This window comes from Sinohyriopsis cumingii, chromosome 7 (assembly GCF_028554795.1).
Source record: "Sinohyriopsis cumingii isolate HCF-2022 chromosome 7, ASM2855479v2, whole genome shotgun sequence".
Classification (NCBI taxonomy): domain Eukaryota; kingdom Metazoa; phylum Mollusca; class Bivalvia; order Unionida; family Unionidae; genus Sinohyriopsis; species Sinohyriopsis cumingii.
Genome location: NC_142967.1, coordinates 118,159,213 through 118,175,285, shown reverse-complemented (window position 1 = coordinate 118,175,285; position 16,073 = coordinate 118,159,213). Strand labels below are relative to the sequence as shown.

Genomic DNA, 16,073 nt, shown 5'->3' with positions numbered 1-16,073 from the left:
GTATGTTTCTGTGATTACTGTGCACATTCCCTTTTCATTACATATTAAGGCCCGATATGTTTATGTGATTGCTGTACACATTCCCTTTTCATTACATATTAAGGCCCGATATGTTTATGTGATTGCTGTACACATTCCCTTTTCATTATATAATAAGGTCCGATATGTTTCTGTGATTACTTTGCGCATTCCCTTTTCATTACATATTAAGGCCTGATATGTTTATGTGATTGCTTTGCGCATTCCCTTTTCATTATATATTAAGGCCCGATATGTTTATGTGATTGCTTTGCGCATTCCCTTTTCATTATATATTAAGGCCCGATATGTTTATGTGATTGCTTTGCGCATTCCCTTTTCATTATATATTAAGGCCCGATATGTTTATGTGATTGCTTTGCGCATTCCCTTTTCATTATATATTAAGGCCCGATATGTTTATGTGATTGCTTTGCGCATTCCCTTTTCATTATATATTAAGGCCCGATATGTTTCTGTGATTACTTTGCGCATTCCCTTTTCATTATATATTAAGGCCCGATATGTTTATGTGAGTACTGTGCACATTCCCTTTTCATTATATAACAAGGCCCGATATGTTTCTGTGATTACTGTGCGCATTCCCTTTTCATTATATAACAAGGCCCGATATGTTTCTGTGATTACTTTGCGCATTCCCTTTTCATTATATATTAAGGCCCGATATGTTTATGTGAGTACTGTGCACATTCCCTTTTCATTATATAACAAGGCCCGATATGTTTCTGTGATTACTGTGCGCATTCCCTTTTCATTATATAACAAGGCCCGATATGTTTCTGTGATTACTGTGCACATTCCCTTTTCATTATATAACAAGGCCCGATATGTTTCTGTGATTACTGTGCGCATTCCCTTTTCTTTATATAATAAGGTCCGATATGTTTATGTGAGTACTGTGCATATTTTCTAAATAGATTAGTTTTTAGAGACATATATATGCATAAATTTGGCAATCTAACTGTTTATGTTTACGTTAGATATTGTAAAAAAAAGCAGCCACTCATAAATTACTAAAATTTTATTTTGTAATTTATTAAATAATATTTCATAATCATTAGCTTCTATTAAATAACATTTTAAAGTATTTTCTGTAAAATATTTCAAACATTTTCAAGTCTGACACTTTTTAAGATGACCTTATCTTTACTCACTTTAATACAAATTAAAAAATCATTAGACCCCTTGTACAAACTTTTCATAGTGGGAATTAACTCTGTGATTTGGAGGATACCAATAACAACGGAGATATATATATATATATATATATATATATATATATATATATATATATATATATATATATATATATATATATATATATATATATATATATATATATATAATTCATTCTGTACAGTCAGTCGCTCTCAAGTTTCATAGATCATCGTCCAGTGTCTCACCAATTGTACGCTGATGACACTCAAATATACAAATCTAGCCACCTAGCTGAAGTTGATGCCACCATCCAAGGTGTAGAGAGGTGCATTTCTGATGAGAAATCATAGATGACATGTAACAAGCTGCAGATGAATGATGATAAAAATGAGGCCATTCTGATTACAACACAAATACTTTCTCATTCACATCCTTTACCTCAAACAATAAATATCAGCAACATCAACATTAAATTCACACAATCGATACGAAACCCCGGTGTTACTCTGGACAGTACTCTCACATTGCACCAACATGTCATGAACATATGCAAGGCTGCATATCTTGAGCTGAGACGCATCAGCTCAATTCGCAAATATATTTCAGTTGATGCCACTAAAACACTTGTGTGTTCATTAGTACTTTCAAGACTGGACTGTTGTAACTCAATCCTGTCTGGTTCATCTCAATATCTACTCCAGAAACTTCTTAAAAGTTCAAAACACAGCTGCTCGGATCATACTTATAGTACCACGATCAAAGCACACCTCCCCGCTGCTCTGTACCCTACACTGGCTATCCATTCAATCCAGAATCAAACACAAAATTTGTTCTCTGTGCTACGTTTCACTGTCGGACTCCAGTCCAACATACCTATCTGACCTCACCCATGTGTACACACAAGCAAGATACTTACACTCCTCTTCTGACAATCGCATAGTCATTATTCCCACTATGAAAACAAAGTCATATGGACAACATTCTTTTGCATACCAGGGCCCAGCAACGTGAAATGAATTGCCCACTGAACTTAAACACAAAGACACAGTGATCACATTCAAGAGGGCTCTCAAAACTCACTTAATTCTACTGCAAGAACAAACTTAAAGACCTAATAATGTTTCCTACCTGAAATATTCTCAGCATATTTTATTTTTTAATGTTTTTCTAATCTCAGTGTGTTTGTTTTTGTAATAATATTATTATATGTTTTTTATCTTATATGTGTTGTCTAATGTTGTAAAGCGCTTAGAGCTTCTAAAGATTAGGCCCTATACAAAGTCCTCATTATTATTATTATTATTATTATTATTATTATATATATATATATATATATATATATATATATATATATATATATATATATATATATATATATATATATATATATATATATATATAACTATCTTCTTCCCCATTCTTGACTTTACTGATCTTACACAGTATATATTTTCTGACAATTGAATAGATTTTATAATTCATTGAAAACGTTATTAAGCAAGTGTGTGTGTTAAAGCTACAGATTAAGAATACCCTAATCCTACATGAAGAGTAATTTTAATACCAGTATTATAGCTCACACATTGAATTAAAGGAAATATTTTGTCATCCCTAGCAATTTGATTTTCAATATTTTTGTCTTCTTTAGTCAATTTAGACTTTTCTGAAATTCGGAGGATACTATACTATTAGGAAGTTATTATAATCATATACTGCAAAGTAAGTACTTGTTATGAATATAAATAATACCAGTGGAGAATCAAAACATTATCTGGCGATAACATCGGCTGATATCCGTATGAGTTCATGATAAATTCCATGAATGTCCAAATATGACGGAACTTAAAGATTTAATCCTGAGATATTTCATAGGCTTCAGGATGGCAAACCGAAACGTCAGCCTCCGTTGGAGGAATCCAAATCCCACAACGCATAAGGGTATGTTATGTGACCTCGTAATGCAAAGACAATGGACACTCAAAAAGCCTACGGGTTTTGGACGTCCTTAGGAAATACATGTATAGAGATCTCAAGTGAATAATGATTTAATATTGAATTTATCAAAAGAGTTAAACAATTTCACGCGATTTTCGGATGCTGTCAATACGTGATCGAAGTACAATTCTACATACATATCAGTTTTCAAATAAATTAATATAATCCTCATAACGTAACTTAAAACAAAAAATTGCTTAATATTTCACTTCTTCTGATACTAACGTACAAAGCTTGCATTACGGAAAATCTCACCGGTTAAATAACTAGGAAAGTTTCTATCCAAGACCCTGCTGATCGCGTTTCAGCTGTTTTGGAAGGGACATTTTGAAGGCTGCGGTGGGGATTAGGCATGTAAATTGCATCATTATTTCAGCTATTTACAGATTGGGCACATTGTTGGAACTTGATGATGCAGATTTGTTTAAGAGAATGTTACTCATTTCTATAGGTATGTCAAGTGAAGCTGCGGCATATTTATTCAGGTTTGTTCAGTTCTAACCAGGAAACTTCGTGTAAAATGTAGTTCTAGAATTGTTTGAGAAGAATTTATACGGAGTCAGAAAAAAACTTTATACTTATCATTTATAATTTATAATTTATCATTTTCCTACCTTTGACCTCTGACGTTAAAATTCTCTCTCGTTCTTGAATAGGCAATTGACAGGCACACAATAAAATAGAAAGAACAAAAGTGGAAAACCCAAAAATAGTGGATTCTATATTCTCTTAACTTGGGGCCCGGGGAGGCCCAGTGGTCAATAAAGCTCGCCTTTATCGATCACTTCATCCCACATCTGTGTGCGTGCTTTCGAGTCTTCGGCTCGGCCAATTTGGATATGTGAGAAAGCTGCCATTGTCTTCCAATAGGCCTATGGTTGTTACCTGTTTTTTTCTCAGATTCTTCCTCCACCAGTTATACTGCCCGTCCTGTATAGCCTAGATTCTGTTGAGAACAATATACTGTTCACGGGCACCCACGTTATCCTGTAGCACCATTGTTTTGCTTCCTTGCTGTAAAACAGTCTTTTGTCTTCATCTGATATTGCAGTTAGTTCCACATTTTTAGGTCTGTCTTTGTATGTAGTAACTAAACCTCACTATCGCTTTCTATCTCGTTTACATTACAATTAAATATCCGATAAGCACGGCATGATGAGGATTAATTGGATTACTTACGTCCATAAAATGGTATAGCATGATGAGGATTAATTGGATTACTTACGTCCATAAAATGGTATGGCATGATGAGGATTAATTGGATTTCTTACGTCCATAAAATGGTATAGCATGATGAGTAATAATTGGACTACTTACGTCCATAAAATTGTATGGCACGATGAGTATTAACTGGATTACTTACGTCCATAAAATGGTATGCCATGATGAGTATTAATTGGATTACTTACGTAAAAAAATGGTATGGCATGATGAGTATTAACTGGATTACTTACGAAAATAAAATGGTATGGCATGAAGTGGATTAATTGGATTACTTCCGTCCATAAAATGGTATGGCATGAACAGGATGAACCGGATTACTTACATCCATAAAATGGTATGGTATGAACTGGATTAATTGGATTACTTACGTCCATAACATGGTATGGCATGATGAGGATTCATTGGATTACTTACGTAAATAAAATGTTATGGCATGATGAGTATTAACCGGATTATTTACCTCCATAAAATGGCATGGCATGATGAGGATCAAGTGGATTACTTACGTCCATAAAATGGTATGGCATGATGAGTAATAATTGGACTACTTACGTCCATAAAATGGATTGGCATGATGAGGAATACTTAGATTACTTGCGCCATAAAATGGTATGGCATGATGAGGATTAATTGGATTACTTACGTCCATAAAATGGATTGGCATGATGAGTATTAATTGGATTGTTTACGTAAATAAAATGGTATGGCATGAAGAGGATTTTTTGGATTACTTACGTCCATAAAATGGTATGGCATGAAGAGGATGAATTAGATAACTTACGTCCATAAAATGGTATGGCATGATGAGGATTAATTGGATTACTTACGTCGATACAATGGTATGACATGATGAGTATTAACTGGATTGTTTACGTAAATAAAATGGTATGGCAGGAAGAGGATTTTTTGGATTACTTACGTCCATAAAATGGTATGGCATGAAGAGGATGAACTGGATTACTTACGTCCATAAAATGGTATGGCAGGATGAAGATTAATTGGATTACTTACGTCATTAAAATGGCATGGCATGATGAGTATTAACTGGATTACTTACGTAAATAAAACGGTATGGCATAATGAGTATTAACTGGATTACTTACCTTCATAAAATGGTATGGCATGATGAGTAATGATTGGACTACTTACGTCAATAAAATGGCATGGCATGATGGGTATTAACTGGATTACTTACGTCCATAAAACGGTATGGCATGAAGAGCATTAATTGGATTACTTACGCCATAAAATGGTATGGCATGATGAGGATTAATTGGATTACTTACGCCCATAAAATGGTATGGCATTATGAGTATTAACTGGATTAGTTACGTCATTAAAATGGTATGGCATGATGAGTAGTACCTGGATGACTTACCTCCATAAAATGGTATGTCATGATGAGGATCAAGTGGATTACTTACGTCCATAAAATAGTATGGCATGATGAGGTCTAAATGGATTACTTTTACGTCCAGAACATGGTATGGGATGAACTACTTACGTCCATAAAATGATATGGCATGATGAGGATTAGTTGGATTACTTACGCCCATTAAGTGGTATAGCATGATGAGCATCAATTGGATTAATTACGCCCATAAAATGGTATGGCATGATGAGGATTAATTGGATTTCTTACGTCCATAAAATGGTATAGGATGATGAGTAATAATTGGACTACTTACGCCCATAAAATGGTATGGCATGATGAGTATTAACTGGATTACTTACGTAAATAAAATGGTATGGCATAATGAGTATTAACTGGATTACTTACCTTCATAAAATGGTATGTCATGATGAGGATCAAGTGGATTACTTACGTTCATGAAATGGTATGGAATGATGAGTAATAATTGGACTACTTACGTCAATAAAATGGCATGGCATGATGAGTATTAACTGGATTACTTACCTTCATAAAATGATATGGCATGATGAGGATCAAGTGGATTACTTACGTCCATAAAATGGTATGGCATGATGAGGATTAATTGGATTACGTACGTCCATAAAATAGTATGGCATGATAGGAATAATCGGATTACTTACGCCCATAAAATGGTATGGCATGATGAGCATCAATTGGATTGCTTACGCCCATAAAATGGTATGGCATGATGAATGTTAATTGGATTACTTGCGTAAATAAAATGGCATGACATGAAGATGATTAATTGGTTTATTTACGTAAATAAAATGACATGGCATGATGAGTATTAACTGGATCACTTACGTAAATAAGATGGTATGGCATGATGAGCATCAGTTGGATTAATTACGCCCATAAAATGGTATGGCATGATGAGGATTAATTAGATTATTTAAGACCATAAAATGGTATGGCATGATGGGGAATAATTGGATTTCTTACGCCCATAAAATGGTATGCCATGATGAGTATTAATTGGATTACTTACGTAAATAAAATGGTTCGCATGGTGAGTATTAACTGGATTACTTACGTAAATAAATGGTGTGGCATGAAGAGGGTTAACTGGATTACTTACCTCCATAAAATGGTAAGATATGATGAGGATGAATTGGATTACTTACGTCCATAAAATGGAACGGTATGATGAGGATTAGTTGGATTACTTACGCCCATAAAATGGATTGGCATGATGAAGATTAATTGTATTATTCACGTCCATACATTGGTATGACATAATGAGGATTAACTGGCGTACTCACATCGATTAATTGGATTACTAACGTTCATCACATGGTATGCCATGATAGGGATTAATTGGATTACTTACGTAAAAAATGATATGGCATGATGAGGATTAATTCGATCACTTTCGTTTATAACATGGTATGCCATGATGAGGATTAACTGGATTACATGCGGAAAAAAAATGATATGGCATGATGAGGATTAATTCGATTATTCATGTAAGTAAAATGGTATGGCATGATGAGGATTCATTGGATTACTTATGTAAATAAAATTTTATCGCATGATGTGGATTAATTGGATGACATACCTCCATAAAATGGTATGGATTGATGTGGATTAATTGGATTACTCACGTTGATAAAATGGTATGACATAATGAGGATCACTTGGATTCCATACGTGCATAAAAATGGTATGGCATGATGTGGATTAATTGGATTATTTAATTCTATAGATTGTTATGGCATAATGTGGATTAAATGGATTACTTACGTCCATAAAATGGTATGGCATATTGAGGATTAATTGGATTATTCACGTCTATAAAATGGTATGGCATGATGAGGATTAATTGGATTACTTACGTAAATAAAATGGTATGGCATGATGAGGATTAAATGGATTACTTACGTCCATAAGATGGCATGGTATGGCATGATGAGAATTAATTGGATTACTTAGGTCCATAAAATGGTATGGCATGATCATTATTAACTGGATTACTTACGTAAATAAAATGGTAATAGCATGTTGAGGATTAATTAGATTACTTACGTACATAAGATGGTATGGCGTTGTGAGGTTTAAATGGACTACTTAAGTCCATAACATGGTATGGCATGATGAGGATTAATTGGATTATTCACGTCCATAAAATGGTATGGCATGATGAGGATTAATTGGATTATTCACATCCATAAAATGGTATGGCATGAAGAGGAATAACTGGATTACTTACGTACATAAAATGGTATGGCATATTAAGGATTAATTGGATTACTTTCGTCTATAAAATTGATTGTCATGATGAAGATTAATTGGACTACTTACGTCAATAAAATGGTATGGCATGATGAGGATTAATTGAACTACTTTTCCGTCCGTAAAATGGTATGGCATGATGAGGATTAATTGGATTACTTACGTCCATAAAATGGTATGGCATGATGAGTATTAATTGGATTACTTACGTCCATAATATGATATGGGATGAAGAGGATTAATTGGATTACTTACGTCCATAACATGGTATGGCATGAAGAGGATTAATTGGATTACTTACGCCATAAAATGGTATGGCATGATAAGGATTAATTGGATTACTTACGCCTATAAAATAGTATGGCATGATGAGGATTAATTGGATTATTCAAGTCGATAAAACGGTAACAAAATAATCCCTTAATTGTCAGGTGTTAATTCAAATATGTTGCTCAAAACAGAAAGCTATTAGGTTTAAAAAATTACCTTGTGGACTTATCCATATGTTTGTACTGAATTGTAAATTTGATTTCATTTTGCCTTAAATACATAAATTATATTATTAAAACACATGTAAGGTCTTCATGAACGTAGAACGAAACTGGCAACATATCCATTAAAGCAACTATATTCTTTACTCGTACAGTGTCTACGAGATTAGTCATTATCTTATTGTGCGAGAGTAGATCTTGTTGTGAACAATGATCTAATGAAACTGCATAATTGCACCAAGCAACGGCTCTTAAAGTTTAAAAAAAAAACAAGAAGAAGAAAACAGTGGCTATGTTTTTTCAGGAACAAAAATGTAATAAATATTCCTTAACTTGATTTTTAAAATATTAATCTTACGAGTGTGGATTCTCATCGACATTTAGTTGTATTACTTTCATCAAATATCAAATGAAATTTGTCACATTGATAGCATTTTTAAATCAGCATCATCTCGGATAGCCAATATTCAAAAAATAAAAAAAAACTAGGCAGTTAAATTTTCTCAAAACTAGATATAACTTATATCAGGCCCATCTTGGAATATGTCAGTGTAGTCTGGGATTGATGAACGTTGATCGCTTCAGAAAGTTGGAAAAACTCCAGCTTGAAAGGGAAGGAATAGTAACAGGACCTTTAAAATACACCATTAGACAGTCTCTGTATTTTGAAACAGGAAGATAAAATCTACAGTCTATAAGAAAGAGCCAAAAGTTATTAAGGCTCTACAATATTAATACAAGTCAAATTCCGGACTGTCTCGTTGAATTACTCCATCTTCATGTGTCCAGACTAACAAATTATAGCCTTATACTTTCAAATATTATGGTCATTTGTAATTTCAAGCTAAAATCTACTAAATCATTTTCATACCCTTAACAGTAGCCCTGTGGAAAAACATCGATACTCAACGTAGCATGTCTTACGGTGCTTTGAAAAAGCGTTAAAGTCAAAATATTGTAACTAGTAAATTGCCTGGTTTTATTAATCGAACCCTAGATACTATCCATTATAGATTACGACAATATGTAAGTTCATTACAAGCTGATCTTTATCGTGTTTAACTTGCTGATACCCTTAGTATGTTCCGGCGGTGGGATTGAAACCACCATGCATTTAGTTATGCTCTGTCTCAAGCTTAGTAGACAACGAACTGAGCAGATGAGAAAATTACTCTTTATGCCATATGCAACAGTTGGTTCACATTTACTGCTCTGGAGAAAGGGCGATGCAATGGAAAACATATTATTCTGCAACAAGTATGGAAATATATAACCAATACCGGACGATTTTCAGTAACTTATTCAAGTTGTGATTACTGTCGTCATCCTCTCTCTCTCTCTCTCTCTCTCTCTCTCTCTCTCTCTCTCTCTCTCTCTCCAATGTACTTACAAAAGCAGATGGCGTTGTTGCGATAGTGATGGGCATTACCGATGAATCATTACATGCAATGTATCCGCTGATTTCAGTGTTGGATGAGCCATACCCAGTGAAATTAGTCTGCATTACAAACGTTTTAACAGCATAAAGGGACCCTTGCACCTCTTCAGTGGCAATATTATTGTTCCAAATATTTGGTTCAATCTTGTGAGACAATAAATCCTTCTTCTTTATAATCATAGTAAGGTTCGCTCCAGCAAGACACGAAAATGCAAAAGTGCGTGAAGACAACTGCACGGGTTGGACTAACAGCATTGCCGTTTGGGCAGAAACGGAATTGTTATACAGATTCATCGAGAAGAACTGTGCGATCTGGATAGGATAATCAGACAGCAAATGATACAACAAGCCTTTTTCAAGACGTTTTTGTACATATTGTCCCTTAGCCGGCATGATAAACGGGGGATAGCCAGTCATTTCAATTTTTGTATTCATTTCTCCCGCTATGATTTGAATAAAATCTCCCGTTTTGCTGAGTCCCGGTTTCAGAATGAACTCCGTGCCCCAAAGTTTAACAGGCAGCAGTTGCTCGATGAAGTGGTTCATATCGCTTGATAAGTTACTTCTTGACCCAGCAAATACAGCGACCGGTTTGTTAGATGTAATATGCACACCGGTTAGGCTGCGTGTACTTTCCACCTGCAGGACATCAAGCTCGTTAAGTGTAAGTGTGATCATCGTATCATTTAAATTTGATTTATCTTGGCTTTTATTGGAAGCATTACTAAAGTCAATCTGCAAGTACGTGTTCTTATCTGTTGCTAGAACAGCAAACTGACAAACTGTAGTTACAAATGCACAGAAAGTGGTAATGTAGTATTCCGTTCCAAGAACCTCATATGGGTACACCGTGTATCCCTCTGCCTTGTCTCCCGTCTTCAATAATATTTGAGCAGAAACTGCTTCAGTCAAAGTGGTCTCCAATTTAAAACCCGTCTTAGTTATTCCCGTCTTGCGCGGGAAAGCATCAGCACAGATGTTGACCGGTCGTTTCCAGAAAGCAGGTTCCTGTTTCCAAGGACATGCTCCAGCAATAGTCATGTTGATTCCAGGACTTCCTGTCTCGTTCGTGATGACGGTGAGTGTTGCATTTGCTTTGGAATCGCGATATAGCAGAGCTGCATAGTACCTCTGACCTGAATAAATAAATTTAACATATGATTTATGTTAGTAACATTTTTAAGGTTGGGGCCTCGTTTATCTTCATCATTATTCTCATAGTTGGAATAGTGCCTTTATATCATACTACAAGCACCTTCCATGTACTGAAACAACGCTTAGCTTAAACCATACTAAAGCTGAAGGTATACAAGTACAATGTTGTGTTACAACCCTTACAACTACTGTAACCATATAATAACCTAAGAAGTTTTGGCCGAAGATATAGGTGTCAGCGGGTAATGCTTTAAGACCAGAATCGATGATATGGATCGGACATTATGGGACTCTATTAGAATATAATATGGATGGGATTCTATATCAGCAAAGGGAGATTGAACATGACTCAGCTCCTACATGGGTAAAGTGAAATTAGCATTGATGGGACACTGTGGTGAAAAGGGACATTGAACATGGCTCAGCTACTACAAGGGTAAAGTGAAATTAGCATTGATGGGACACTGTGGTGAAAAGGGACATTGAACATGGCTCAGCTACTACAAGGGTAAAGTGAAATTAGCATTGATGGGACACTGTGGTGAAAAGGGACATTGAACATGGCTCAGCTACTACAAGGGTAAAGTGGAATTAGCATTGATGGGACACTGTGGTGAAAAGGGACAGTGAACATGACACAGCTACTACAAGGGTAAGGTGAAATTAGCATTGATGGGACACTGTGGTGAAAAGGGACATTGAACATGGCTCAGCTACTACAGGGGTAAAGTGAAATTAACATTGATGGGACACTGTGGTGAAAAGCGACATTGAACATGGCTCAGCTACTACAGGGGTAAAGTTGAAATTAGCATTGATGGGACACTGTGGTGAAATGGGAAATTTACCATAGATGGGTCACAGTGGGTCTTGTTAAAATTTTAACATGGATGGGACAATATGGGTGGTAGAAGAAGGGGAATATTAGCACTGTGAATACATTGTTCAGTTGACAAACACATATAACTAGAGACAAATACGCCGATAAAGAGGCAAAAAGTCACCTAGGTACGGACAACACCCTCACGCACAATATACACCTTATAAATAAATATTCGCTCTTGCAAATGAACAATCACACATACAATTCAATGTACAAGGGAAATGGTACGGTATAGTATAGTATTGTACAGTATGATATAGTATAGCATACTACTATTTTACGAGATATGATGACCTTGACAGACTCGTTCTTACAAACACCCAAACATACAACCCGATATATACGGATTATGATAGAGTATGATACACTCTCGAATCTGATATCTAAAATGTCACGTTATTGAAATCGACCGAAACATCATTTCCCATTATAAAGACTATTATATTGTCTTCGATTAGAGGCATCAATTACGAATCAAATACTTCACAATGTCGTAGATGTTGTAGTGCAATAAAAACCGGGTCGATAACTGTTGTCTATGATTATCATACAGTCTACCATCATTGGATAACCCAAACAACTTTCGAGCCTATATGATAATCTGTATTAATCCTGTATGCTCAATCGTCTTGTGTGTTTTGGATGAGGGGGTTTGTCTTTGGCGCAGATGGATAGATTTCATGACACTATGTGCGAACTGCGTGTTGGTGTGCATGTGTGTGTGCAATGAAATTCCCAGGTATTCATTCTTATGGAACATAGTTCAGATGCGCTTATAGGCAGTAACTTCAAACTTGACTGGTTAGTGAGAGAGGTGGAGAAAAAGTGGAGTCGATTCAGTCTGTACTGAGAAAGGGTTTTGATTTTGTAGCAAGATTTTTTTAACACTCGTTCAAGGTTTATCGACAGTCAGAGTCCTGCTTCCTCTATAAAATACCACAGCTTTTCATTTTGACTCAACATCAAACGTCTTTCGTATTCTACTTGATGTTGATAAAAGATTTATCATTTGTAACATTGTTATATTGTCAATAGCGTGATTCTCGAGTGAAAAAGCAACATATTTTGCTAAGAACTTCCTTGTTTCGACCATCATGACAATACTGAATCTTATGCTAAATATTTTACTCCTATTCACACGCTTTGACGTTATTGATGTTGCTCTTTGCTCTTGGTCGCGTGTTTCTTTGAAGGAGATCTCCATGAGCAAGCTTCTCATGAGTGAGCCAGGTGGAGTTTCAGCAGCCCATAATCACTTTTGATGGACCATTGATTTCAATGTTTCTGTCGGACAATTCAAACACGATCACGTTGTCGAGTGCTTCAACAAATTGAATTGCCACACGTAGTTGTCCCAATTTATAGAATGGGATATTCTTCATTACTGAAAGCGAATGTGAACGAACAGTAACCTCTTGCGTTGGTATCAATCAGTGATGCTGGGTCAAACAGAGTCAATTAATTCCTGTGAGTAAAGTTGGATTCAAAAGGTCTAGTGCACAAAGCTGTCCATCCCAGCTGACTTCTATCTTGAGACATTTTGGCATTGAATATATATCTTCGATCTTAGATCGAAGTCCAGTATCAATGGTGATGGTACTCATTTCCACTTGTTGTCTGGTAGTTTTGACGGTATTCCTAGTCAACAACTGACTGGTTTCACTTCCTACGATCGGTAAAACTTCCACTTGACGTCGTATGTAGTTACCCGTCTTCGATGATGGTGTTGAAATCGTTTGCGTTTGCTATCAAGTGGACGATAGTACTAGTACGATTCAGCCTTAGACAAAATATCAGCCTAATTCAACAAATACTTGTATGGAAAAAAATCCATCATTTTCTTATGACGAGAGTGTTTTAATCTTTTTTTTCTTTTTATTACTTATTTTTTTTTTTTGTCGTTCGGTAAATCCCTGACTGTGGTCCTTTTAATCATATCATTCAATTCCACTTTGTCGAGCTAAATGTGCGTGTCCGATTTCAACACTATGTAAGTATCTAAGTGGGGGCTCTTGGCTTCCTTTTGGTAAATCTATTTAGATTTGGTGAAGGTTAGTGTCTATAGTCTTGCTCACTGGTTTCTTGCTTATGTACAGATCCACTTCACTAGGCAAATAATGCATGGACATGTTCACATGAGCCACTATGCCATCTTCGTCTGAATTCGTATTTTGGTGTTGGACCAGTTTTACTTTGAGGTGCATCTTGATTTCGAACTCGATGAAAACCGTCCGTAGTGATAGATGATACTGGAAGGTATTATACCCACCGGTATTCTTGTATCGTCATCATTGTGGATGCAATGGCAAATATGTCGGGTACGCTCTTTAGATAACAATTTTGGTGCATCGTCTTGCTCTACCACACTGGTACAAAAAAGTTCAAGTTGAGTCCTTCATTCAGTTTCATGGGGAATCGTTCTTTAAAAATATCCTATTCTTGAATTTAATGGCTTTCAAACTGACAGCTACATTCTTGTTTCCACAAACAAAAGCAGACACTTGCATGGACAAAGTTTATAGTGTTGTGAATATTTAATTTGTTATGTGTGATATAATTTGAGAGAAATCATTTACTCAAAAATTATTAATTGGAATCACTTTTTGGGATTATTGTGAACTTATTCAAAGACAATTTAGATTAAATCATTGTGATACATCAAGACTATTGTCACATCAACTTAATTAATAGAATTAGCACATCAGCACGTTAGGAATAGTCTCTACTTTGGACTTGTGATATACATTTGAGGATTACTTTAGATTTAATTCAGAATCTTTGAATATATTCCAAGCAGTATCGGCGAGACGTCGAGTATTAACATTACATCACTCAGAGATTCTCATTTCGTACGCGTTTACTATGGAATTGACTGACGATATTATCTTTCGTTCTTGTGATCCATGATCGTTTTGTGTAGCAGTTCTTGTCCTTGTTCTTCCAACATTTCTACGAGAAAATGATTTTCATTGCCCGTCATATTTAAGATTTGAGTTGAATGAATCCACTTGCCACTGTGTTTACCTGTTTAGTTGCATCGATTGAGATAATTTCGCACCTAAAGAACACATATTTGGTAGTAAGAAATTCATCCAGAGACCTGTTGCTGGTTAATTTTAAATACAACTGATTACTTATATTTCAGTCCTTCTTGTCTTCGAATAGCTTGATTTCAAAGTACTAAATTGCGAAAGTTACTTTGGTAGTTATACAACGTATTACATTAGCCACATACCTTTTAACGCTAGGGCTGCGGTGATTGCTGCGGCTGCCATGGAACCTTCGCTTCTTTGGTGCAACGTATTCCAACTTTGAGGATTCTTTGCATGCCCTCGATATCGTAGTTGTCATATTTTTTGTTGATCACTCTTTGTAACTGGGACATGCAAAATCCTACAATTATTGCTTCTTTATTCAAATCTATATTTAATAGATGTCCACTGATGTCGCACAAAACAATTTTTCTCGTCCCGTTAGGTAAACATTCTTTGTCGAAAGTATATTTCGTTATTCCGAGTCCGAAATGCACATTTTCCATGGATAGGTACTAAGGCGACGTTTGTTTTGTTTGATTTTTCTCTAATTTATTGCTGGTTCAAAAAAGTTGGTCAAATACTTCGACTTCTGTTTAGGTCGTGACATCCTCTGTTACACGTGTTCAGTATTGCGATGGTAAGAGTTCTTGCTGGCTAGTCTGGTGATGTAACAAATATGTACTAACAAATATGTACTTATACATTTTTGTCAAGGTTTCTTGAAATAGTTCGATTACCGACACCTTGGATTGAGGATTTTCGGTTGTAAAGAAATGGATATTTCGTTTTTACAATTCGGTTTAAAAGCAGCTGTTTTTTATAATCAGATTTTGTCAGCTTGCCATCGGAGTGGTCACCAAATTGCTTCAACCCGACCTTCAGAATTCGTTCTAACTCACAACATATTTAACATTTAATTCTTCCTTTCGTTTCTCCAAATCTATAAATTTGTGTTATGGCAATATTTATATCATTATGATGCCGATGA

At 35.5% G+C, this 16,073-nt stretch overlaps 1 protein-coding gene across 1 annotated transcript in view; it reads right to left on the bottom strand.

Annotated features, from left to right (window-relative positions):
* LOC149796007 (uncharacterized) overlaps positions 1 to 16,073 on the bottom strand; it is an 82,072-nt gene that overhangs the window by 48,671 nt on the left and 17,328 nt on the right. The window contains exon 3 of the mRNA XM_089963910.1: positions 9,965 to 11,148. Coding sequence (XP_089820036.1) covers positions 9,965 to 11,148 — 1,184 coding nt within the window. The remainder of the gene's footprint in view (positions 1 to 9,964; positions 11,149 to 16,073) is intronic.